General features: G+C 63.6%; 2 protein-coding genes across 5 annotated transcripts in view; one reads left to right on the top strand and one right to left on the bottom strand.

The window, feature by feature from the left end:
• Nucleotides 1-17,444, top strand: part of MYO15B (myosin XVB) — a 34,041-nt gene extending 16,597 nt beyond the window's left edge. The window contains exons 21-63 of the mRNA XM_036268330.1: nucleotides 2,075-2,168; nucleotides 2,803-2,859; nucleotides 3,165-3,222; nucleotides 3,423-3,553; nucleotides 4,609-4,704; nucleotides 4,810-5,045; nucleotides 5,123-5,301; nucleotides 5,494-5,566; nucleotides 5,950-6,111; nucleotides 6,341-6,441; nucleotides 6,547-6,623; nucleotides 6,740-6,824; nucleotides 7,009-7,101; nucleotides 7,237-7,346; nucleotides 7,441-7,644; nucleotides 7,847-7,916; nucleotides 8,089-8,184; nucleotides 8,216-8,495; nucleotides 8,574-8,661; nucleotides 8,783-9,002; nucleotides 9,358-9,470; nucleotides 9,710-9,769; nucleotides 10,296-10,371; nucleotides 11,225-11,343; nucleotides 11,473-11,591; nucleotides 11,661-11,802; nucleotides 12,038-12,149; nucleotides 12,241-12,389; nucleotides 12,758-12,909; nucleotides 13,049-13,112; nucleotides 13,192-13,264; nucleotides 13,634-13,710; nucleotides 14,912-14,988; nucleotides 15,069-15,184; nucleotides 15,272-15,366; nucleotides 15,466-15,543; nucleotides 15,638-15,734; nucleotides 15,893-16,038; nucleotides 16,201-16,316; nucleotides 16,574-16,707; nucleotides 16,898-17,031; nucleotides 17,120-17,260; nucleotides 17,385-17,444. Coding sequence (XP_036124223.1) covers nucleotides 2,075-2,168; nucleotides 2,803-2,859; nucleotides 3,165-3,222; nucleotides 3,423-3,553; nucleotides 4,609-4,704; nucleotides 4,810-5,045; nucleotides 5,123-5,301; nucleotides 5,494-5,566; nucleotides 5,950-6,111; nucleotides 6,341-6,441; nucleotides 6,547-6,623; nucleotides 6,740-6,824; nucleotides 7,009-7,101; nucleotides 7,237-7,346; nucleotides 7,441-7,644; nucleotides 7,847-7,916; nucleotides 8,089-8,184; nucleotides 8,216-8,495; nucleotides 8,574-8,661; nucleotides 8,783-9,002; nucleotides 9,358-9,470; nucleotides 9,710-9,769; nucleotides 10,296-10,371; nucleotides 11,225-11,343; nucleotides 11,473-11,591; nucleotides 11,661-11,802; nucleotides 12,038-12,149; nucleotides 12,241-12,389; nucleotides 12,758-12,909; nucleotides 13,049-13,112; nucleotides 13,192-13,264; nucleotides 13,634-13,710; nucleotides 14,912-14,988; nucleotides 15,069-15,184; nucleotides 15,272-15,366; nucleotides 15,466-15,543; nucleotides 15,638-15,734; nucleotides 15,893-16,038; nucleotides 16,201-16,316; nucleotides 16,574-16,707; nucleotides 16,898-17,031; nucleotides 17,120-17,260; nucleotides 17,385-17,444 — 4,960 coding nt within the window. The remainder of the gene's footprint in view (nucleotides 1-2,074; nucleotides 2,169-2,802; nucleotides 2,860-3,164; nucleotides 3,223-3,422; nucleotides 3,554-4,608; nucleotides 4,705-4,809; nucleotides 5,046-5,122; nucleotides 5,302-5,493; nucleotides 5,567-5,949; nucleotides 6,112-6,340; nucleotides 6,442-6,546; nucleotides 6,624-6,739; nucleotides 6,825-7,008; nucleotides 7,102-7,236; nucleotides 7,347-7,440; nucleotides 7,645-7,846; nucleotides 7,917-8,088; nucleotides 8,185-8,215; nucleotides 8,496-8,573; nucleotides 8,662-8,782; nucleotides 9,003-9,357; nucleotides 9,471-9,709; nucleotides 9,770-10,295; nucleotides 10,372-11,224; nucleotides 11,344-11,472; nucleotides 11,592-11,660; nucleotides 11,803-12,037; nucleotides 12,150-12,240; nucleotides 12,390-12,757; nucleotides 12,910-13,048; nucleotides 13,113-13,191; nucleotides 13,265-13,633; nucleotides 13,711-14,911; nucleotides 14,989-15,068; nucleotides 15,185-15,271; nucleotides 15,367-15,465; nucleotides 15,544-15,637; nucleotides 15,735-15,892; nucleotides 16,039-16,200; nucleotides 16,317-16,573; nucleotides 16,708-16,897; nucleotides 17,032-17,119; nucleotides 17,261-17,384) is intronic.
• Nucleotides 17,445-17,816: 372 nt separating this feature from the next.
• RECQL5 (RecQ like helicase 5) overlaps nucleotides 17,817-23,911 on the bottom strand; it is a 32,161-nt gene continuing 26,066 nt past the window's right edge. For 2 of the 4 annotated variants that reach the window (XM_036267842.1, XM_036267841.1), the window contains 11 exons: nucleotides 21,899-22,117; nucleotides 21,576-21,675; nucleotides 21,407-21,443; nucleotides 21,215-21,273; nucleotides 21,071-21,144; nucleotides 20,660-20,753; nucleotides 20,214-20,339; nucleotides 19,430-19,968; nucleotides 19,199-19,289; nucleotides 18,772-18,996; nucleotides 17,817-18,590 (listed from right to left, as the gene is read on the bottom strand). In XM_036267842.1, the coding sequence (XP_036123735.1) occupies nucleotides 18,333-18,590; nucleotides 18,772-18,996; nucleotides 19,199-19,289; nucleotides 19,430-19,968; nucleotides 20,214-20,339; nucleotides 20,660-20,753; nucleotides 21,071-21,144; nucleotides 21,215-21,273; nucleotides 21,407-21,443; nucleotides 21,576-21,675; nucleotides 21,899-22,117 (1,822 nt within the window). In that variant the 3' untranslated portion in view covers nucleotides 17,817-18,332. Of the gene's footprint in view, nucleotides 18,591-18,771; nucleotides 18,997-19,198; nucleotides 19,290-19,429; nucleotides 19,969-20,213; nucleotides 20,340-20,659; nucleotides 20,754-21,070; nucleotides 21,145-21,214; nucleotides 21,274-21,406; nucleotides 21,484-21,575; nucleotides 21,676-21,898; nucleotides 22,118-23,911 lie in introns of those variants that run through there. The other 2 variants (XM_036267843.1, XR_004960271.1) reach the window with 2 other exon arrangements.

Raw genomic sequence — 23,911 nt, 5'->3', positions numbered from 1 at the left:
TGCCTCAGTGAACATGGGTGTGCAAGTGTGTGTTCGAGGCTCAGCTTTCGACTCCCTTGGGTCTGTGTGAGGCGTGGGGTTGCTGGGCCACGTGACAAGTCTGTGCTTCACCGTTTGAGGCTCTGCCAGACTGCTTGGCAGAGTGGCGGCCTCCTTCGTGTTTCCACCAGCAGCGTAGGAAGTTCCAATGTCCCTACTTGCCGATACTTATTTTTCTTTTTAAAAATAAGCATAGCCCTCCTAGTGGGTGTGAAGTGGTATCTCATTGTGATTGTGATTTGCATTTCCCTGATGACTAACAGGAACATCTTTTCATGTGCTTCTTGGCCATTTGTACATCTTTGGACAAATGTGTATTCAAGTCCTCTGCCTGCATTTTAATTGGGTTATTTGTCTTTTTGTTGTTGAGTTGTGGGAGTTCACACAAGAAGCAACCAAAGAATAATGCAGAAATAAGTGGAACCACAAGTCAATGTTTCTTTCTCTCTCTTTAAAAAAATTAATAAAAATGTTTAAAAGATTTTTAAAAACACCTTATCAAATATGTGACTTGCAAATGGTCTCCCATTCTGTGGGTTATGTTTTCACAAAGGATAGTGTCCTCTGATGCACAAAAGCTGTAGACATTTCTTTTTCCAAGACTTTTTATTGGTTTTTAGAGAGGGAGGGAGAGAGAGAGAAACATCGGTCGGCTACCAGGGATCAAGCCTGAAACCCGGACATGTGCCCTGACCGGGACTCAAACTGGCAAACTTTTGGTGCACAGGACGACGTCCAACCAAATGAGCCACACTACTGAGGGCTATAGACTTGTTTTTAAGTGTTTACCTTGCTCAGCATCCCTTCATTGAGGAGTCTGGTCTTATATCTGGGAAATTCTCAGACATTTTATCTGAACATTATTTCTCCCAGGATCTCCTATTAGATGTTCAGTGATGTCATTTTTTTTTCATTTTTAGAGCTTTTGCTTCTTAATTAATAATACACCAGACTCCACTGAAATGCAAATGAGTTAACCAAATACTGTTCGTCTGTTTAATTCCAAAATGAGAAGGTTGTCAGATGTTTCTGCCATGAGAATCATTTGCCTAAGGATGGTAGGAATCTTGAGTCAAAGGATTGTCTTGGGTTGCAGAAACGCAGTCTCTCTTATAAAATAAGACTACATTGTTATAATAAACTTTTCTCCATTAAAAAAATATATAATACGCCCTGGACGGTTTGGCTCAGCGGTTAGAGCGTCAGCCTGCGGTCCGGAGAGGCCCGGGTTCGGTTCCCGCTAAGGGCATGTACCTCGGTTGCAGTTTGTCCCCGGCCCTGGTTGGTCGTGCGGGTGGCAGCCACTCGATGTGTCCCTTTCATGTCGATGTTTCCCTCTCTCTCTCTTCCTCTCTCTCCCTCCCACTCTGTCTGTACAAAAAATGGAAAAATGTCCTCGGATGAGGATAAAAAAAAATATATATATATATATATATATATATAATACTTAGCCGGTGTGGCTCAGTGCACTGAGCCCAGTCCCGTGTCCCATGCACATGCCCGGGTTGCGGGCTCGATCCCCAGAGTGGGGGCATGCAGGAGACAGCTGAACAATGTTTCTCTCTCACATCGATGTTGCTACCTCTCTCTCCCTCCCTCTCTCTCTAAAAATAAACAAATAAATAAACACTAAAACGCCAGACTGTATTCTAAACACTTACGTCCATAAATAAGTGGAGCAACAAGTCGATGTTTCTGTCTCTCCTCCCTTCCTCTCTCTCTAAAAAGAAATCAATAACTTTTTAAAAAAAAGATTAAAAAAAACACCTTATCAAATATGTGACTTGCAGATGACGAAACTTAAACCAGAGAGGTAAGGTGTCTTACCCAAGGCCACAGTGACTGAACAGAAGGGGAAGATCTCAGGTAGTCAGCTCCAGAGTCTAAGGTCATAAAACGTGACCTTTTCTATCAGCGTGTCCCACCCTTTCCCTGTTGCTTCCATTAAGCACCTGGGGGTTTCACTGGGCTGGGGTCAGTGTGTCCATCCATGTCGTGGCTCGGCGGAGTCAGGCAGCCCCTTCCCGGCCTGCAGGAAGCGGTACCTCCGGCGGCGCACGGCGCTGGGACAGCTGAACACCGTCCTGCTGGTGGCCAGGCCCCTGCTCTGGAGGAGGCGGAGACTGCAGGTGAGGGTTTGGCTGCAGCGGCAGCTCAGGGTGGAAGCCAGGCACCTTGTGGCCAGGCCAGCTGAGTCCCCACAGCGTCCACCCTCCTCGCCCAACCACACGAGGTCAAGGTCTTGGGCCATTGCTGGTTACGCTCTTCCTGGTCAGCGTAGGCTGGGCCTCTGGGAAGTCATTGTCTTCCTTCATCCTTGCCTGTCCCTCAGCCCCACTGTCCCCTCCCTACCTGAAGTGTCTTCTCATCCCCCCGGCCCTCCTTAGGGCCCACCTGCTCCCCTCTCTCACCTGATGACTCCTACTTGAGAGCCATAAAGCTGCTCAAAGGTCAGTGCCCACACACTGGCCCCTCTCTGGCCCCTCCCTGGCTGGACTTTGTCTCCTGGGACCACTCCTTCCTGTCTTCCTGCCCTCCTACCCTCTTCCTACTGCCCTGACAGACAGGCAGTGACGCCCACAGCGCAAGGCCGGCGAGGGCTCCAGAGGGCTGGGCAGGCAGCTGGCCCCTCTGGGTCTGTGCTTGTTCCTCCGCGGGCTCGGGGCTCCGGGGCAGGAGCCGCAGCTGAGCTGCTGAGCTGGGAGGAGGGGCTCGGAGGCTCCAGGTGGCTCCTGGGAACATCAGCTCTTCTTCCTCCGACAGCTTGGGCACTGGTGTGGCTGGCACGGCAGCGGGTCCTCCGAGAGCGTGCCAGGCATGGTAGGTGGCCTGGAAACTGGAGGGTGTTCCTGGGCTACGGACCCAATGCACCCGGCACAGCTCGAGGGGGAGTATGGGACCTCAGGGGTGCCAGCATGGGTCCTGTCCCCCAGGGGCATCTGGTGTGCCCCCTGAGAAGGGGCCTGGGGTGCCCTTGGCGTTCCTCTGAGGGCTCCTGGGACCCTGCTCGTGTGAGTGTACAGGGTCTTTGAAGGGCACGTTTATAGACCTGGGTAAAGAGGGGCACTGGGGACCTGTGCCCCTTCCTCAGCATCGGGTCAATCACCATCACCCCTCCCCGGCAGGAGCTGGCACGCCTGGAGATCCCGGCCGAGCTGGCCGTCATGCTGAGGAGACAGGAAGGTGGGTCCTGCCTGCCCCGTGTCACTCTTCCCGTGACCCCTCCCCCGTCCTCCTGGGTGTGGAGAGGGTCTGTCCGTCCCTCCCTCTGCTGCTCCAGGCTCCCCTCTGCACAGGGCTGGCGGCTGGCGGGGAGGGCTGGGGCAGTGCCGGAGCCAGGGGCCTAGCGGCCTTTCCGGGCTGCCTTCCCCTGCTGTCCGCAGGCGGCCAGCACCCACCGGCCCAGAGCATCACTGAGGCCAAGCCCCCGGAAGTCCCTGCCCGGCCCAGCCTGGCCCTGCCGCCCGACATCGACCAGTTCCCCTTCTCCAGCTTCATCTCCACCGGCTTGCAGGTAGGCCCCCTGGGCGTCGGCTCCTCCTGGCTGACCCCCCAGTTCCCAGACGTTAGCCCCTGGCAGGCAGAGGCTGTCTGTCCCTCTGTCTCCACCCAGCCTGCTCCTCCCCTGTCACGGGGGCTGTGGACACAGCTACCTCGCTCGGAAAGCATCATTGAACCTGAATGACTCACTCTCCAGTGTCATTGGGATCCGTGATGCCACACCTGTGCTCCACCTGTGGCGGTGCCTACTGGCGGAGTCATGTTGTAGAGCAGCGGTTCCCAACCTGTGGGTCGCGACCCCGTTGGGGGTGGAGCGACCCTTTCACAGGGGTCGCCTAAGACACAACAGTAGCGAACTTACAGTTATGAAGCAGCAAGAAAAATAGTTTTATGGTTGGCGGTCACCACAACATGAGGAACTGTATTAAAGGGCCGCGGCTTTAGGAAGGTTGAGAACCGCTGTTGAAAAGTGTGTGTGATGACCAGGAGCCGCCGCATCTGCAGACACGCAGCCAGGCGAGGGCGGGACATTTGGGGAGCCAGGCCCGCCCCGTCCCCTCCTCGATGTGTCACTCACCACCTGTCCAGCCTGCAGCTGGATTCAAGACTGCACATAGACTATAATCCCAATGTATTTTGTTTTTGTTTTTTTCTGGTACGTGCCCCTCGCGGGAACTGAACCCGGGACTCTGGTCTGAAGGCCAACGCTCCAACTGCTGAGCCAAACCGGCCAGGGCTATAATCCCAACTCAGAAACCACGGCGGGTGGTGCTGGCTGTTTGTGCAGGACTGGCAAGGAGGGCGGAGAGAGAGGCTGAGGCGCTAACCGGGTGTATCTGGTGGTGGTTTTATTCTTTATCATTTTCCATGTTTTCTGAGTTTTCCTCATGCATGGGCTCGAGTTTCTGGTCAGAACAAGCAATTAAGCTGCATTTGAAGGATGGTTTTCCACACCTGTGCTGCTTTCTCCCTCTCCCAGAGTGATGCCCCTGGGCTCCCCCGGGCTGTCTCCAGCAGGTCAGCACACACCTGCCCTGCTCGGGCACTGCGACACCCTGTTCCTTGCAGGAGCCCTCTCTGCCCTCCCCCGGGCAGCTGCTGGCCAAGCCCCTGACCCGGCTGCACGGCGAGGACCCGCAGCATGCCCTGGATATCAACAAGGTGGTGAGTGACACATCGGGGAGGGGACAGGGCGGGCCTGGCTCCTGGGAGCTGGCCGGGACCTCGGAGCCCCAAATGTCCTGCCCTCGCCTGGCTGTGTGTCTGCAGATGCTGCGGCTCCTGGGGGATGAGTCCCTGCTGCCCTGGCAGGAGCAGACCATGGGCACGTACCTGGTGAGGCAGGGGCAGCGCCGGCCAGGACTTCGGGACGAGATCTTCAGCCAGCTCGTGGCCCAGCTTTGGCACAACCCCAGCGAGCAGCAGAGCCAGCGCGGCTGGGCCCTCATGGCCATCCTGCTCAGCGCCTTCCCCCCAATGCCCAGCCTGCAGAAGCCACTGCTCAAGTAAGGGGCCTGCAAGCAGAGGCCGGCGGGTGGGGTGAGAGGGCCACCCCGCCCTCACGCCTGTGCTGTCCCCGCAGATTTGTGTCGGACCAGGCCCCCAACGGTGTGGCGGCGCTGTGCCAGCACAAGCTGCTGGGGGCCCTGGAGCAGACGCGGCTGGCCCCTGGGAACACGCGTGCCCACCCACCCACTCAGCTCGAGTGGACGGCCGGATGGCGTCGAGGCCGCATGGTGCTGGACGTCTTCACTCTCAATGGTGATGCCCGCCTCCGGCTCAGGTCTCCCCAGGCCGGCAGTGGAGCCCACCCCGCCCCTTCACCCTCCTGCCTCACTCCCAGACCCTGATCTCCCTTCGTCCTGCTTTTGGAGCCCCCTTGGGGACAGCAGCTCCTTCCCGTCAGGGTGAACCCCGCTGCCTTACTCTTGGTCCCCACCCCTCGCCCCGCAGACGAGTGCTTCTCGGCAGAGGTGGAGTCCTGGACTACAGGGGAGGAACTGGCCGGATGGATTCTGCAGAGCAGGTGCCCGGGGGCCTGGGATGGGAGAGTGCAGCCCAGGGCCACCTCCGTCCCCCCTCCCGTCCTCCCAGCCCGCTCTCCACAAGCACCTCCTGCAGCTGCCCTGCCGGCCCAGGCCACAGCCTGCTCCCCGAAGGGGGTGGGGTAGGTGGGCAGGGTCCAGACGGCAGATTCAACACGAGGAGCAAGAGTGGCGATGACACAGTCCAGGTTCCAATAAAGTAGGTGAACAAATAAACGTGAGTCAGATCCGGTGTGTAAGTAGAAGGGTTGCGTTGTGACCGATTCCTCACCCAGGTTCTTTTCTCCTCCGCGACCTTGGCCCTTTCGGGATGGTCATCTGCCTGGCTGGCCACACCCCTAATGCATGCCCCTGTCCCATCCAGAGGCCTGGAGGGGCCCCCCCGGGGCTGGTCCGTGTCACTGCATTCCGGGGACTCCTGGCAGGACTTGGCTGGCTGTGACTTCGTGCTGGACCTGATTGGCCAGACTGAGGACCTAGGGGACCCTACGGATCCCCACAGCTACCCCATTGCCCCCCGAAGCTTGTAGGTGCCGCCCTAGCAGCCCTGCCCCCACCCGCTCCTGTCCCTAACCTTATCCCCACAGCCACCATGCCACACCCTGGGGTTCACAGGTGCTGCCACAGACCCATCCCCCACCAAAACCTCCTCCCATCCATGGGGACAACCCCACAGCAGCTTGTGCACCTTGGCTCAGCCGGGGCACTGCTCTCAGCCAAAGTACCTGCTTAGCTGGGCCCACTGTCTCCTGCAGAGCTGAGGACATCCCTCCCGCCCCTGGCATCCGGGCCCCCTCACTGTCCCCAGGTCCCCCTCCAGGTCCAGCCCCAACACTACCTAGCCAGAGCCACACAGGTAAGGCTGGGAGTGGCGCGCTGCGGCTGGCAGAGTGCTGGGAATCGGGGTGCCGGAAGCCCCATGCCCCAGGCCGGTGATGCTGACCCTCCTCCGGCTCCACAGGTGAGTCCCGGAGCCCAGGGAGCCTGGATAACTACCTGGACCACATCTTCCAGCCAGTGCTCTGCCCAGGCCTCCAAGTGAGTGCCCTGTACACACACCCCGCCCCGCCCCTGCCCCGACCCCACTGGGGCCTCTGCTGCCCTCCCATCTCTCTCAGGACTCTGGCTCTGACCTGGGACCTTTGTCCCTTCAGGATCTGGAGCAAGGCAGGGCTCTGAGCAGCCGCATGAAGGGAGGCGGCGCCATTGGGCCCATGCAGCAAGGGAGCTACCCGATGGGTGAGTACGGTGCCAAGCCCCATCCAGGCCCTCAGCCCAGCCGCACAGGCAGGCATGGCCTAAGGCCGTGGATCTGGGGGTGAGCTGCAGCCAGCACCCTGGGCCTGTACTCTTTGCCTGGGGTGGAGGGAGATGGTTCATGGGCCCAGGGAGGGACCAACCTGGGAGGGCCCTGTTCCCTCAGTGTACCCAGGGATGATGCCCGGATACCAGCCAGCTATGATGCCTGCACCCATGCCCATGATGCCAGCGATGGGTGCGGTCCCTCCAATGCCAGGTAAGGCTGGGCTGGGGCACCGGGTTCCTTCCCAAGTAGGGACTGGAGGAACGAGGGTCCTGCCAGGGGCCTAGAGGGCATAGTGGGCAGCGGGCCCTGGTGCTCACCTGCCCTGCCCACCCGCCATGCTTGTAGCCATGGTGGTGCCGCCCCAGCCCCAGCCCCAGCCCCTGCTCCCCAGCGTGGATGTGAGGCAGCTGGTGACTCAGCAGCAGAACTTCATCAACCAGCAGGCGCTGATCCTGGTGAGGGTCATCAGGGTCCTAGACTGCCTACAGGGACAGGTCTGTGGGCAGGGCCAGGCCAGCTCTTACCTGCGCCACCACCCCTCCCCCTCAGGCCCAGCAGATGACTGCCCAGGCCATCACGCTGTCCCTAGAGCAGCAGACACAGCAGCGCCAGCGCCAGCGCCAGGCCCAGGCAACTCCAGCCGTTGCACCCAGGCCCAAGAAGCCGCCAGCCCCCCAGGCGGAGCCGGAGCCCGAGCCGGAGCCGGAGCCGGAGCCAGAGCCGGAGCCCGAGCCGGTGGGTGCCTGCCTGAGGGTGAGGATCGGAGGCCAGGCAGAGGGCAGTCCCGGGATGGGGCAGCAGGCTCCAGGGCTGCAGGATGAAAGACACAGGGTTGGGGGAGTGGGAAGATGCAGAAAAGATGCTGTCGGACCCCAGTCCCAGGGATTCGAGGGGTTCACTGTGAGAGCGGCAACTTGGCTGGCAGGACTGTTCCCTTCCTTCCCCTCCCTCCCAGGAGCCCTCCCAGGACGAAGAAAACAGCCTCAAGAGCTTCCAGCAGAAACGGAACTATTTCCAGAAGATGGGTGAGGGAACCCGGGGGGGTGGGGGCAGGCCCACGCAGAAGTTCGGCCACCGCCCCAGCCTGGCCAGGGGACAGTGGCGTGCATCTGTTCCCCTGGGTCTCTGTAGCCTGTCCAGGAGCGTGGACAGGCAGGCCAGGTGGAGGATGACAGGCCGGGCCATCTGCACTTCCAGGGCAGCAGCAGATCAGGGTGAAGAAGGTGAAGCCTCCAGCCAAGGTGCAGCTCCCCCGAGGGGAGGAGCAGGAAGAGGAGGAATTCACTGCAGGTGGCAGGGGCTGGGGGAGGGCCTGGCTCTGCAGTTCGGCACAGGGTCGCACAGGGTCTCACGAGCTTCCTCTCCTCCCTGTCAGTGCCCACAGTGAAGAAGCCACCGGCCCCAGGGGCTGCCAAAGCTGCACCGGAGCCTAAGGCCGAGCTGGCCCGGGAGGCGGAGCCTGGCCATGGGGCCAGGCTGGCGCAGGGCAGAGACTCGGTGCGGGGCTCGGAGGCCCAGAGAGCGCCCAGCAGGGAGATCCGTAACATCATCCGCATGTACCAGAGCCGCCCAGGCCCCGTGCCTGTGCCTGTACAGCCGTCCAGGTGGGCCCGGGGTGGCCGGCGCTGCCCACTCCCCGGGGAGAAACCCTGCGGACTCCTGACCTTTTCCTTCCTCAGGAGGCCCCCCCAAAGTTTCCTGAAGAAAAACAACCCTAAAGATGAGGCTCTGGCTAAGCTGGGGATCAGTGGTGCCCACTCGCCCCCCTCGGTGAGGCCCGTCCCGTCCCATCCCGGGCCGGGCTGCTCTGCTCAAGTCGGAGGCTCTCCGGGGTCAACTTGGCCTTCTCCTTAGACGCAGCTTGGGCTGCGTGTGTTCTCAGTCTCCACAGACACAGTCTCCCGGCTCGGGGAAGGGCCCTGCCCCCGCTGTGGCGCCCCGACCCAAGGCCTCACCACGGTTCAGGGCCTCCAGCTCCATCAGGGAGAGGCAGGGCCCCCTTCAGGAGCTGTTCGGCCAGAAGCCACCTGCTGCCCAGGCTCCTCCACCTCCACCAGCACCCCCACTGCCTCCATCCGGGGACCCGGGGACCCCTTCAGCTGAGCCCCGCGGTAAGGAACCCCACGACCCCAGTGGTGGGCGCCCTTGCAGGGGTGGGGGCAGGGTTCCCAACAGCCTCTTGGCGCTCGCGGCTGAGTCCAGCTGCTCCTGGACTTTGGAGCCCCAGCTGAGGAGCCCCAGCTTCCTCGTTCCTGCCCAGGGCTGGGCCCCGGTCCCCCGGGCCTGTCTGGCACTGAGGGACTGTCACACACAGGGTGTTGGCCTGTCAGAAATTGGTGGCCCTGCTGATGTAGTCGGGGCGGGGGCCTGTGGGTGGGGTGCTGGCAGGTGAAGGTTTTCTGTCCCGAGCCTCCCCCCGGGCTCCGGCTGCTCCTCAGCCCTGCTCCCGCGACCTCCCTCTGCCAGGCTGGCTGGAGCCCGCGGGGGACCAGGGGATCAGCACCTGGCTGCTTGTGCCCTCCGGCAGCGTGTGCTTCTCCTACACCAGTGCGCCCTGGAGGCTGTTCCTACGCAAGGAGGTGGGCCTGAGGGCGGGATGCAGCCTGGCCTCTCTGGGCAGGGGAGGGGTGGCAGGCTGTGGGGGACCCAGGTGGGGACCCCAGCCTCTGCGACCCCCCCCCACAAACACGGGGAGCTGCTGCCCCACGACCTGCCTCCTCGGGCCGGTTTTCTGTACGTCCTGGGAGGTGGAGGTGGGGCAGGAAGGGGCCGCGCGGGGGCGCCATGTCTGCTGTCCCTCTGCCATGCCCTCCCCTAGGTCTTCTACCCCCGGGAGAACTTCAGCCACCCCTACAACCTCAGGCTCCTCTGTGAGCAGGTGAGAGCACAGCCCACCTGCCCCGTGCACAGACGGACCACACCCACACCTGGGCCAGGTTACGGCCAGTGCGCAGACAGGGTGACAGCCAGCACTCAGGGGCACATGCTGGTTCAATCCCTGCTCCTTTATGTAATCCTCAACATCCCCACGAGTAAGGACCATGACTGTCCCATGACGAGGTTGGAAGTCATGTCCACAGTACCCAGCACAGGAGGCGCTCCCTGGGGCTAGTTCCCCCTTGTCTCTGTGCTCCCAGGACCGTGCCTGTCCTCCAGGTCTCCAGTAGCCTCCCCCAAATTCTGCTTCTTCAGGGAAGCTTATTTCCGCTGACCAAGGAACAGCAGGCAGCAGGGGGGCGGGCAGGAGGGAGCTCTGGGTGGCCGGGGCCCTGGGCTCAGAAGCCCCACCTCCCCCCTGCCCCATCTACCCCCGAGGGCTCTCCAGCTTTTCCTTCGTGCGGGGCTGCTTTTGTGTTGGGCTCTGGCCTCAGGACCTGGTGGTGACCGCCTGGCTCTGCCCCCAGATCCTGAGGGACACCTTTTCTGAGTCCTGCATCCGGATCTCCCAGGACGAGCGGTGCAAAATGAAAGACCTGCTGGGTATGACCCAGGGACGCTGCAGTCAGGGAATGGGGGTACTGGGGTCTGGGCCTGCCTGGAGGGAGAGGGCAGACTCTGAGGCTCCCCGGGGATACTGGGGTCTGGGCCTGCCTGGAGGGAGAGAGCAGACTCTGAGGCTCCCCGGGGGTACTGGGGCTGGGCCTGCCAGGAGGGAGAGGGCAGACTCTGAGGCTCCCCGGGGGTACTGGGGCTGGGCCTGCCAGGAGGGAGAGGGCAGACTCTGAGGCTCCCCGGGGGTACTGGGGCTGGGCCTGCCTGGAGGGAGAGGGCAGACTCTGAGGCTCCCCGGGGGTACTGGGGCTGGGCCTGCCTGGAGGGAGAGGGCAGACTCTGAGGCTCCCCGGGGGTACTGGGGGCTGGGCCTGCCTGGAGGGAGAGGGCAGACTCTGAGGCTCCCCGGGGGTACTGGGGGCTGGGCCTGCCTGGAGGGAGAGGGCAGACTCTGAGGTTCCCCGGGGGTACTGGGGGCTGGGCCTGCCTGGAGGGAGAGGGCAGACTCTGAGGCTCCCCGGGGGTACTGGGGCTGGGCCTGCCTGGAGGGAGAGAGCAGACTCTGAGGCTCCCCGGGGGTACTGGGGGCTGGGCCTGCCTGGAGGGAGAGAGCAGACTCTGAGGCTCCCCGGGGGTACTGGGGCTGGGCCTGCCAGGAGGGAGAGGGCAGACTCTGAGGCTCCCCGGGGATACTGGGGGCTGGGCCTGCCTGGAGGGAGAGAGCAGACTCTGAGGCTCCCCGGGGGTACTGGGGCTGGGCCTGCCAGGAGGGAGAGGGCAGACTCTGAGGCTCCCCCGCTGTGAGGCAGCGTAGGACAGTCTGGGGCCGTCCTGCCCGCAGGAGACATGGAGGTGGGCCTGGACTCACTCGTCACCACTGAGGACAGTGTCATGAAGCGCATTGTGGTGGCCGCTAGGGACAACTGGGCCAATTACTTCTCCCGCATCTTCCCAGTGTCGGTCAGTGAGGTGGGGGTGGGGCGGCACAGCCTGGGCCTTTGGCAACAGGGATGGGAGTTGGAGGTGGGGTGGGCGTCTTGGATGGTGGAGGGGACCCAGCAACGGGTGCACGACCCCACTTCTGGGCAGGGCGAGAGTGGCAGCAGCGTGGAGCTGCTGGGTGTGTCCCACCGGGGGCTGAGGCTGCTCAAGGTGACCCAAGGCCCCAGCATGTACCTCCACCAGCTGAAAACTCTCTGCTCCTACAGGTGAGCCTGGCTCGTGGGGGATGGGGAGGGTGGAGAGAGGGCCCCAGCTCACGCCCCACCTGTGCACAGCTTTGCGGAGGTACTAGGCGTGCAGTGCCCGGGAGCCTCCACCCTGGAGCTGACGCTGAAGACTGAGCAGCTGGTGCTGCACACGGCCCGGGCAGGTGCCCTCAAGGCCACCATCGAGCTCTTTCTCCACGAGCTCAAGAAGGCGAGTGTGCGCTGCGAGGGGGCAGGCCCCCCCTATGCTTCGTGGGTTCGCTGGTCTCGGCTGTCAGTCAAGCTCCTCCAGGCCGCCGGGGTGGGACTGGGAGTTCCGACGGGGTCCCTGGAACTCTGGGGTGCTGCGGCAGGATGAGACCAGTGACGGGGGAGAGGTAGGGCAGGCAGGACAGGGCCACAGGCTGGCTGGCTGCTCCCCGTGCCGCTCACCCTCCTGCCCGCAGGACTCCGGCTACGTCATCGCCATTCGGAGCTACATCACTGATGACCGCAGCCTCCTCAGCTTCCACCGTGGGGACCTCATTAAGCTGCTGCCGGGGAGCAATCTGGAGCCAGGTCTCGCCAGGGGCGAGCAGGGCGCGGGCAGGGAGGTGGCACTGAGGGGCAGGGGCCAGGTGGGTGAGGCGCTGCCCTGCATGCCTTCCAGGCTGGCAGTTTGGCTCCACCGGGGGCCGCTCCGGACTCTTCCCCGCCGCCCTCGTGCAGCCGGCGGCAGCGCCAGGCTTCTCCTCCTCGCTGGGGCAGAGAGCCCACCAGCCCCAGGGGCAGCCGGCGCAGCGGGACAGGGCGTTGGAGGTGAGGAAGACAGGAGAGGCGGTGGTAGGAGTCGAGGAAGGACAGGGCTTCGTGGCCCCAGAGCAGTGAGGATCAGCCTGCCGCTCTCTCCCCGTGTCTTGCCTCGTCTCCCCACCAGGACTGAGCTCCCTTTGGGCAGGGGCTGCGCTGTTTGTCCTTCCCGTGTCCCTGGTGGTGCTTAGTTCAGTGCTGCCCTAGAAGATGCTCAATAAAAAGCTCTTGACTCTCCTGACTTCTGGTGGTGTGCTCACTGCAGTTGCTCTGCCTGCTCCTCTTGGCTTGTGCTGGGCTGGGCTGGGTGGGGCGGGGCTGGGTCTCTGGGCAGGCCAGTGGGCACTCGGGTGGCACCAGGTCTCCTGTGCTCCCAGGGCCCCGCCCGACCCTGGAGCCAGGCACACAGCGACCACTCAGAGGCCAGCAGCCTGCCCTTCTCTATGGTCTCTGCCTCTCTGTCCACGGACTCCCACAACTACAGCATGCAGGAGTTTGCCCTGAAATACTTCAGGCAGCCCCAGACCTTGTGAGTGCCCGGAGCCACCTCCACGCCTGTCTGTCCTCAGTTTCCCCGAAGTGGGCCTCCTGCTCAGGGTCCCCAGGCCACAGCCTGGGGTGGGCTGAAGGGCTGAGCAGGCAGGGCTGTGCTCCTCTCTGCCCCTCAGGCCGGACCAGGCAGGTGGAGGTGCTCCGGGGAAGGCCGTGGCCAGCCTGGTGCAGTACACCAAGGTAGGGGACAGGCAGTGGGGAGTCGGCCGTGCACCTGCCCCCGGGGCCCCAGACCCACAGCCCGCCTCTTTGGCCGCAGGCTCCCATCCAGGAATCGCTCATGAGCTTTAGGGATGAGGACACGAACAGGCAGGCTGTGGAAAGCTTCCAGGGTGAGTGGCCGCCTGGGTCCCCCCGTCTGCAGTCCCTCGGACCTAGGCATCTGGTTGCCTTCTCTCCTTAAGTTTGCCAGCTCAGGGTAGTTCACAGGAGGTTCCTATACCCCCATGGCCTTCACCCAGTTCTCCTGCCCAAAGAGTTGTGGGTTGTGTGGAGTCTGGGCTGGAGGGCAGCAGTGGGCGCACTGTGTGGGGCTACATGCACCCCCAAAATCTCCCTGAGCCTCGTTTCCTCGTCGGTGAAGCTGAGTCTGCAGCTCCACTGGCTCGCACACACTTTCAGAGCAAGGCACCCAGTGGTGTGGGGACAGCGTGAGCCAGGGCCAGGTCCCCCTGTCCCCATGCTTCTCATCCTGCCTGCAGTTCTGATGCAATTTATGGGGGACCAGCCCAAGCCCCGGGGCAAGAACGAGATGGATCTCCTCTATGAGCTGCTGAAGGTGAGCGAGAGCTGTGTGTGCCGGAAGCTGGGGGGAGACACCGGGAACCTGAGGATGAGTTCCTGTCCTCCTGCCTGGGCCTGAACGGGACCCCCTTTCCCTTGGTCACTATTCATTCAAATCATCCACAAGTATCGACTGAGCAACCACCATAAGCGGGGGGCGTGGCAGTGAGCCAAGCTGGCCAAGTCCCGCAGCTTAGGGCCTGGTTGGAGGAGTCAGTGAACGAGGTGGTGTCAGGGAGGGGCGGGGCCCTGAGGAGGGCAGGGCAAGGGGCTGCCGGGGTGCAGAAGGCTGACCCTGGAGCAGAGATCTGGAGAAGCCTGGGAGTGAGGCCCGTGTGGACAGAGCGAGGGATGGGGGGACAGTCCTGGTGAGGCGGTGGGCTTTCCACCTGCAAGCCAGTGTGGCTGGAGCCCAGAGCGCTAGGGGGGAGTGGAGGGTGCGGCCCCAGAGGGCACGTGAGGGAGAGGCCCCAGAGGGACAGTGGGTCCAGGAAGGATTTTGGAGACGTGGCTTGTTTGCCGGGGTTGCTCTGGCTGTCGCGTGCTATTCTGGGGCCTAGAGCAGAGGTTACTGCAATGGTCCCAGGTGAGAGGCGGTGCTGGCAGGGACGGAGAGGGCAGCAGAGAAGCAGGTTTGGGGGAATTGCTTGGGGGGGGGATTGCTTGTGAGGGGGGAGGGGCGGTTAAAGGGCCAGGGATGCCACCGGTCTTGCCCAGAGCAACGCTGGGGTTCGATGAGGAAGCCTGAGGGAGGCACAGGTCTGGGCTGCAGGAGGAATTTTGGACGTGTGAGGTCTGAAGTCACAGACTTCCGAGGGGAGGGCCTGGGGTTCGAGGGAGGAGTCTGGCTGGAGGCAGGCACTAGGTCACCCGCAGACGGAAGCAGCTAAGAGCATCAGGGAGGGCGCAGACAGCAGCCCGGCCGCAGCCCTTAGCGCCCAGGCAGTAGGAAGAGCCGAGGCGGCTAAGAGGGAGCGGAGCAGGCGGGACAGGCCCAGCGCGGCCGGAAGAGGTGAGCACAGCGACTTAGAGTGACCGGCTGTGCGGACGCTGCTAAGCTGAGTGTGACATGGCGACAGGGATGACCACCGGGCTGGCACCTTGACTTGGCCGCCAGCAGAATTAGTGTCTCCCTGACTTGAGACCCTGCACCATTCTCACATCGCCGCACTCTGCCTGCCCTTTCTGTCCCGTAGCTGTGCTGGGAGAGGGAGAACCTCAGGGATGAGATCTACTGCCAGGTCATCAAGCAGGTCACGGGACATCCCCAGCCGTGAGTATGGGGGTGCTGGGGAGGCTGGCGGGCAGCTCGCTGCATGGTCCGGTCGCGAGCCCCGGCCGCCCGCCCTGCAGGGAACTCTGCGCTCGAGGCTGGAGCTTGCTCAGCTTCCTCACGGGCTTCTTCCCCCCGTCGACCACACTGATGCCCTACGTGACCACGTTTCTGCAGGAGTCAGGCAGAACTCAAGGTGCCTGTGGGAGGGGCTTCCAGGTGGGCCTCGGCTGCTTGGGGAGGGGTTTGGAGAGCCTGTGACCCCCACCTGGCTCCCCTGCAGAGCTGGCCTGGAGCAGCCAGGAGCACCTCCAGCGCACAGTCCAGTATGGGGGGCGCCAGCGCCTGCCATCCCCGGGTGAAATGAAGGCTCTCCTGGTACTGGGGGTGCAGGCGGCTGGGCGTTCTGGGGGTCCCTCGGGGTGGGGAGAGCTGGGGCCTCTCCTGTGGTGACTGACCCTCCACGTGCCTTGGCAGAAGGGGAAAAGGGCCCGCCTGTTCCTAATCCACATGCCCGGAGGCATGGGCTACAAGACCAACATCGGGACTTTCACTGTGAGCTCGGGACCAGGCAGGGGCTGGGGCGAGCAGGGAAGCTGCGGGCGTCAGCTCTGGCCCGGCCCCCATCACGGCCCTGTCCCCGTGCCAGGTGGCAGCAGAGGTGCTGGAGGAGCTGTGCAGGAAGATGGGCATCACGGACCCTGAGGAAGTACAGGAATTCGCCCTGTTCCTCATCAAAGGGGAAGGTGAGCCACTCGCCATGGTGGAAGGCCTCCAGGCTGGGTTTGGGGTGGCTCACCTGCCACGCCCCCTGTGCGGGGGTGGGGGGGGTTGGCCGCTCCCAGAGCTGGGCGGGGCTGGCCCTGGGTGGCAGGGCGGCTGCGAGCCTGGGCTCCCCCTGCAGGCGAGCTGGTGCGGCCCCTGAAGCCCCGCGAATACCTCAACAACGTGGCGGTGGACCCAGACGTGAGCCTGCACAGCCGGCGGCTCAGCTGGGAGACCCGCCTGCACTTCGATAACCCCACCTACATCAGCACCCACTACAGCCAGGTCAGCCCCCGGCCCCGGGCCGCTGCGCCCCTGGCATCTGGGTGCCAGCAGTCACTGCCTGGGCGGGCACCTCCAAGCCGCCCTCCCCGGAAGGAGAAGGGATGGCGGCAGGAACTGGCCGGGCCTTTAGGGCACAGCTGCCCCTCACTGCTCGGCCCTCAGGTGCGGCGGGACTACCTGCAGGGGAAGCTGCTGGTCGGCACCCAGGCAGATGCCCAAGTTGCCAGGCTGGCTGCCCTACAGCACGTCAGCAGGGCCCAGGAGGAGCCCCCCTCAGAGTGAGTGCAAGCAGGGTCCCCCGCACCTGCTGTCACCTCCCTTCTCCCCCTGGTGCCGAGGCCACCCTCCGCGGCCTCTCCTGCAGCCCAGCTCAGCCTGCACTCCGCGGCCTGGCCGACCAGAGGGGCCGAGCAGCGCAGGCTCAAGGGCAGGGGCCCCGTTTGTGTCTGGATCCTCAGTCTCACCCACAGTGGCCACCGGTTCATACTTAGCACCGGCTGCATGCCCAGCCTTGACCGACCTGGCCGTGTCCTAGGCAAGACCTGCTGGCGTACTTGCCCAAGCCGCTGCACTGCCAGGCGAACGTGGCGGCCATGAGGAGCCTGGTGGACCAGGAGCTGAGGCAGCTGCAAGGACACAGCTCCCAGGAAGCTCAGATCAGCTTCATCGGTGGGTCTGGGCCAGGGGCCGCTGGGGAGGAGGCAGGAGGCAGGAGGCCCAGGAGGGGAGGGTAAGTGTGGAGGGGCTGAGAAAGCTTCTCCACCTTCCCTGGCCCTCCCCTGACCTGGGGGCCAACCGGGCCAGGTCCTGGGGCCCCAGTGGCCTGAACCCCAATCTTCATCTTTCCCCTCCACCCCAGAGGCTGTGAGCCAGCTGCCCCTCTTTGGTTACACCGTCTACGTGGTGCTGCGAGTGAGCAGCCTGACCCTGCCCAGACCCAGCCTCCTGGGCCTGAACCGCCAGCACCTCATCCTCATGGACCCCAGCTCCCAGGTGGGCAGACGCCTGCCCCAGTGCGGGCCTGGGCACCCACAGGACCCCTCCTGAGAGGCGCCAAGCTCTGTCTCTCTGTTGCCCCCAGACACTGTGCTGCTCCATCGCCCTGAGGGACCTGCATCGGTTCCACCTGCTGAGGCCCCTGGAGGCAGAGGGGCCCCCTGGCCTGGAACTCAACTACGGCTCCGCCGACAACCCCCAGACCATCTGGTTTGAGCTGCCGCGGGTGAGTGGCCCGGGCCTCTGACCACCCTGAAGTGGCGAGTGCCTCACCCAGGGTTGGCATGCCTGGGACCCGGGTGTCGGGGGCTGGCGGGGGAGCCCTGCCCTCACGTGCCTGTGCCCCGCAGGCCCTGGAGCTGAAGCACACCATCTCCTTCCTGCTGGACAGCAGCGGCCCTTCCTTGTAGCTGCCGGCCTCACCCAGCAGAACGGGAAGGGCAGGAAGGGCCTCTCCCTGGGCCAAGCCTCATCTGACAGTCTCCCTGGGTGCGGGTCGGCCACTTTGGTTTGGACTTCATGGCTGCTCTGGGACGTGCCCAGCACAGCCTGGCTGGCCACGCGGGGGCCACAAGGCTGTCAGAGTGACATCAACTGGAAGAGAGAGCCAGGAGACTCCTCAGGGGCGAGTGGGGGCGGGGCTGTAGGAATCCGGCTTGGGCATCTGATGTTGCCCAGTCTGGGGGAGATGCCCACCTGGCCCCGGCTCAATGTCAGCACGAGCCCAGACCTGGGAGAAGCAGCTGCAGGGGAAATAAAAGTCCTGAGAGAAGAGACTGTGAGTGTCGGAGCAAACGGCTTTATTCCCGGCCGGCCTCCCTGCACAGGAGCGGCGGGAGCAGACTGGCTGCTGCCCCTCCCGAGCTCTGAGCCTGACCCGAGGCAGCAGGGCTCTCCGCTGGGCCCTGCCATGCACAGTGCGCCCCGGCTTGCAACGTAAGCACAAGGGGTGGAGGGACCTCTTCTTCCTGGTCCCCTGGCCACAGCCACACCACCCACACCCGTCTGCTCTGGGGACCCAACTCAGAAAACCCAGCCATGAAGGCCAGGAGAGGCTCGGAGAGAGGACCTCAGGCCTCACAAGTAAACAGAAAGGTGGGCTGACCTCTGGCCTCTGACCTTGACCGGGAGGTGTCTGGGGCCATCTCCACAGCAAGGAGTGGTGGGAGGGGAAGGACCCCGAGAAGGGACGGCCGGGCAGCAGCAGGCCTACCCACCTTCCCCATTCCCAAGTCAGGCCCAGGCTAGCCCGTGGTCAAGTCCGGGGAAGGACGCTGGCCCCACTGGGCAGCAGCTGGTCATCTCTGTGGGGCACACAGGCCGTGCCAGTCAGCTTCACTCTCACACCGGGCCCGGCCATGGAAAAACTGCTTGATGAGGTTCTGGGCCTCTTCCTTCACTACGGATTCGGGGTGAGGAACGCGAGGGCCAGCCTCCGTCCTGCAGACCCCCCAAGGGCCTCGTGGCCTGGGGTGCAGGCTCTCACCACTCCTTCCAGGAGAGGGCTTCTGAGCCAGCCAGTGCGAGAGGTGGCGGGCGAAGGCTTTAAACAGGTCCTGGAGACGGTGCAGAGGATCAGAGGGCACAGACCCCTGCCCTGCCCCAACAGCCCACAGCCGAGACCAAAGGGCAAGGCAGACGGGAGGCAGCTGGCCTTGGGCAAGCCCGCCTCCCCGTGGCAGGCCCTCCCCACACTGCACCTGTGCCCCCAGAGGGGACCCCACCCACCTCGCCTACCTTGGATGCAAACCTGCCCTCTTTGTAGAAAGGGGTCAGGCATTTGACAACAATATTTGCAGCCTCCTTCAGGGAGACGCCAGGAGCTGGGAGCTGGTGGGAGCCTTGGGCTGGGAGGTTGACGGTGACCTGAGTACTGGCCAAGATGTTGTCCTTGGCCTCGGCTAGAATGGAAGCACCGGCCGCAGGGCGAGGCCTCTTCTGCGCCTGGCTCTCCAGGTTCTCCTGGGCAGGGCCACAGCGGAAGGTCACGGCCCTGGCCCTTCCGGAAGACTGAGCCGCAGCACTGCTGGCTCCCCCAGCCCCGCCCACCTGCCCCTGGGATGTGGAGAGAAGACATGACCTTCCCCAAGCCCCTACCCCAGAGCACAGCAGACTCGGGCCTGGTCCACAGGCCGCCTCCCACCCACCGTGGCCCTGCGCGTACCTGCTGGGGTCTGGGCCGCTTGCCCCTCTGTGTCTCCGCTGCGGGGGTGAGCTGGCCTTCGGGGGGCCCTGGGTCTCTGGGTAGACAGGCACTGGCCGAGCAGAGAGCGGGCGTCAGAGCCCCAGGTACCAGCTGTGCCCTGGGCCCAGGCAGCCCCCCCGGAGGAAGGGCCCTGAGCTGAGGCCATTAGTGACGGGATTTCAGGGGTTCCAGGACTGTCGACGCCCGTACCTTGGCCCCTCGCTGGTGGACTCCTTAGTCTGGGGCTGGGCAGCCAAACATCCCAGGGCTCCGTCCTCCTCCCCCGTGCGTTTCTCTGGGGCCACAGCCCGGAGTCCCTGCACCCCCTCACAGGAAGGGCTGGCACCCTCTGGCCCGGGGGCGGAGGCAAGCAGAGGTGGGCTCTCGGCCCTTGGGAGGAGGAAGCGGGCGATGCTCTGAGAGCCCTTAGCCGCAGCGGCGAGCAGCTGCTGCTTCTTGCTGGCCCGGGCCTTGGCACTGGGACTGCCTCCAGAGGGGCCTTCCGTCTTCTTCTCAGGGGAGGGCGCCCCACAGTGAGCACTGCTTCTGGGGGCCCCTCCTCTGAGCCCAGGGACAGGCCCCCTGCTCTCCTCCTGGAGGCCACAGGGCTGGCTGGGGGGCTCCTGCTGGCCTCTCGGCACAGGCCGGGGGGCTTGCCCCTCGGTCCGCATCTTCTCCATCAGCTCGGTGGCCGTCTGGAATGGGCAGGAGCCTTTGGGGAAACCAGCTCCCACCCGCTTGGGTTTGAGCTGTGAGAAGGAAAAGAGAGGTTCTGACCACCAGGCCCCTAGGGGCACTCACTGGCTGGCCCAGGTTTGGCTGCTTTGGGGGGGCCTTAGGAGTGGGGGTCAGGCTGAGGAGAGAGGAGCTGCGGGGCTGGAGAGGCCCAGCTGGCAGAGCAGGGAAGCTCAGGGCCTGCCCTGGGGCACCCTGGGGCCAGGGCCCGATGCCAGGAGAGGCCCAGGGAAGTGGCGGGCGCTAGGGCCCTGCTCACCGAGTACACCTGGGAGGCCGGCAGGATGTCTTGCTCGGAGGGCTCTGGGGGCTCACTGCAGCTTTTGGCACCGCCTGCCGTGGGGTAGAGCTGCCCGTCCTTGGAGGCTCTGTGGATCTCAGCCACCTGGGGCAGGGAGGGTGGTCATGCCCTGCACCCCTAGCTCCCGGCAGCCCCACCCCCAGGCTCTCCACACACGGACTTCCGTGGCCCGTGGCTGTAGGCAACTGGACATTGGACAAGTTCTGGTCCTCATGGGCTTGGCTAGAAATACCTCCAGCTGGCAAAGGAGGGAAGGGGGGCTCCCCTCAAGTGAGTGGTTTCTTGGGTGAGGGATGAATTCCGGGCTGCCTGGGGCCAGAGGGCAGGCAGACAGCCCGGACTGTGGAGGGGCTGCCTTCCCACCCTGACATGAGCATGCTCCCACACCCCTGCCTGGCGCCCACCTTCTTCAGCACGCTGGCCTTGTACAGGTTGGCCGCCTTCGTGTTCCGGAATATGTCATGTTCCAGCCCCACGGCCTTGGCCTGCAGGTCGGGCCTGGAGGAGAAAGTGTGAGGGGTCAAGCAGGCCTGAGCCCTCTCCCTGTTGAGCTCGATGGACTCCCCTGGGGGACGCTGAAGATGGCTCAGGCCTGGGGGTGGCCTTGGGTACAGGGATTCCAAATTAGACCAGCCGGGCAACCTGCAGCCCCTCAGTTGTGGCTGAGCCTGCCCTCTAGTGGGGCTGTGGGGACATGTACCACATTGGGGAGGGAGCTCCCAAACACGCCAGCCAGCGGGACCCAGGGTTCCTGCGGCTCCCAAGGGCACAGGACTTGGAGGGCCCTCTGCGGCCCCCATGACCCGGACACTCACCCATCGGCGGTGTCTGCAGCCGGGCAGTTAGCGCTCAGCGCCTCCTCCAGGAGCCGCAGGCAGTGCTCCCGGGCCTGCAAGGGGAGGGAAGCCGTCACGCGCGCCTCAAGGCTGGGGCAGGTGTGCAGAGCCGCCACCTCTTACCTTCACAGTGAGCCTGGGGATCTTCCTGCTACAAGCCTCTTTCAGGGGACAGTCCTCATCTGGGGGGAAAAGGTAGGCTCTCCACTCTACCCTCTGCTCTCTGGAGCCCTCAGCTCCCCTCCCTCAAGAAGGCATCCTCCATCCACGCCCTAGAAACAGCCTACAAGCCCCTGGGGACACTTCTGTACTGACCTGGGGGCACAAATTCTTCTGTCTTGGGGTCTTTGCCCTGGAAGATGACACGAAGGGTTTGTGAGGCATCCTGCCAGCTGAAGGACAGCACCAAGGTCAACCCCCGGGGAAGGGCTCAAAAGGGTGTGAGCAGGAGGCACCTGGGACCCCACAGCCCCACAGCCTTCACCTTGCGCAGACTCATCTGCTTCTGGTAGAAGAGGTTCCATTCCCGCTTACGGTCCTCATCTCTGCCCTCGTCCCCACTGCCTCCAGAACCTTCACTGTACCTAGGGGACAGGCTGGGCATGAGCAGCCCTGGCCTGGGCTCTGCCCTCCCTCTGCACCTCTGGAGGGGCAGGGATGTCCCTGTTGCCCTGGCAACTTGGGCAGCACTGATGTCCCAGCCCCAGCCTGGCCCATGGTGCAGGGGAACTGTGGCATGGTGTCGTCTCTGGTCTGAATGTCAGACTATTTCCAGTGGGTTGGGCACCTGGCTTCAGGGCCCCTCACCTGCTGAAGCCCCCATAGCCCCTGCGGCCTCCCTCATACAGCTCGGGGTCGAAGCCATTCCCCTGGGAGGGCCCAATGCAGGTCTTGCTCCAGCCGCTCCTGTGCTCCAAGGTGTCCAGCTGCTTCCGCACGGCCGCAGGGTTCTGGCAGTGGTCGCAGCCTCTGGTGCAGGTGGGGGGCACATCCCCGAAGTACTTGGCAATGGCAGCATGGCGGCACCTGGACCAGGCAGCACGGTGAGGCAACGGGTCAGGGACCCGGGCATCACTGAGGCTTGGGCTGAGCACCGCTGCGTATCCGGCACTGTGCTAACTGCATACTCGTCTCACAGAAGCCTCACAGGTGTCTCAGCTGCCACTGTACAGACGAGGACAGTGACGTGAAGGCGCTTTCCCGAGGCCACGTGGCACGTGGGGAATCCAGAGTAGCCAGGGTGTGACCCTGACTCTGTCTTGCTTCTCTAGGGATCACTCCTGTCCCCAGCAATGGGGTGCCCTGGGAGGAGCATGGGCTTGGGGTGCAGATGCTGACTGCTGCTGAGGCTGCACCCCTGGGGAAAGCACCGGACCTCTGCTGGAGGAAGCGCACTGGCCGCGAGCAGTGAGCACTAGGGCTGTGTCTGGGCTGGTGAAGCCCTGCCCACGGCATCTGGAGTCAGCAAGGGCTCTCACTATTACTACTTGTCACTCTTTTCTGGGGCTGGGAGAGGGAGGGAACAGCAGGAGGCGGCCCCACCCCGGCCTTGGTACTCCGCTCTGCTTCTGTCTTAGTGGCCTCTTCCTCACTGTCCCCAGCAAGCCTCTGCCTGGCCCAGTGCACACAGGCCAGCCGGGGACTGCATGAGAGCAGGACCCAGACAGCTCTGAGAGCTGGTACTGTATGCCAGTCACGGAGGCAGCGAGGACATGCAGCCTCGGCAGAGTCCTCCTCATGGCATCTTCCACTCGCAGCCCCCCTGATGCCAGCTTCCAGCTGTCTCTACTATGACTACCCAGGCTGGGGGCACAGTCAATCCATGGGCAGGTGCAGCTCTATCAAGCCCCTTACTAATGGCCAGTTCAGCTGCAAGAATGTGGTAGTGGGAGGAGAGCTGTCCAGGTGCCACATCCCAGGGATAAGAATAGCTGGTGCAAAAAACTCGGTAAGCAGCTGAGACCCCAAGGATCAGGCTCCAGAAACAAGAGCTGATTGTTACCCAGCTCCTAGGAAGCCCCGTGAGGCTGCCTGTTAAGCAGAGTGGAGAGCACACTCTGGAAGGGGGAAGACAGCAAGGAGGCCATGAAAGCCGCCAGAGGGCGCTGTTGCTGCCACTCCTAAAACCAATGTGTAATGTATGCTGTCGCCTAAGTCTGTACCTCTGCACAGTGGCTGCCTGTCCAGCCTCTGGGAGGCTCTGGCGTCCAAGTGGTGTGGCCACAAGGTTGGCTTCCTTACCCTCCCCATCCCCCACGCCTGACTCACTGGGGTTTTGTGCTCACACTCAAAGGGCTCCATTGACGGCGCAAAGATGCAGGCTGGGGTGGGCTCCTGTCCTGTTCCAGGCACAGTCTGGTCGGCTGGGGTGGCACAACCAGCCAAATGTCAAAGGGCTCAGCCAGCCACTGGGCTCTGGAGCCTGTCCCTGACAGCTGGGCCAAGGGGCAGCGACAGCCCAGCACACACGCCTTGGCAAGCAGGCCAGCAGGGTCCGCTTTCCTCTGGGCCCAGCAGTGAGGCGCAGCCCCAGCAAGCAGGCCAGGCAATGCCACTCCTGAGTCCCCAGAAGACCTCCCCAGGCTGCTGGCTTCTTGGGTGGTCTGGCACCTCCCCCTACTATTTACTTTCTTTCCCTAGAGAGGCCAGAGGGAGGGACCAGCTAGGGAGTTGCCTGAGGTGCAGGTTGGGGTGGTGGGGGACGAAGGGTAGGGCAGGAGCCAAGGAGCTGGGCGTGCTGTGCTGCGGGGCTGCTCTCCCTCCGCCCTCCCCACCCCACACCTCAGCTGGAACCTCCCTGGGGTCATCTTTGCCAGGGAA

Source organism: Molossus molossus, unplaced genomic scaffold (assembly GCF_014108415.1).
Source record: "Molossus molossus isolate mMolMol1 unplaced genomic scaffold, mMolMol1.p scaffold_m16_p_19, whole genome shotgun sequence".
NCBI classification, from domain to species: Eukaryota; Metazoa; Chordata; class Mammalia; order Chiroptera; family Molossidae; genus Molossus; species Molossus molossus.
The sequence above is the reverse complement of the archived record's forward strand: the minus strand, read 5'-3'. Positions and strand labels throughout refer to the sequence as shown.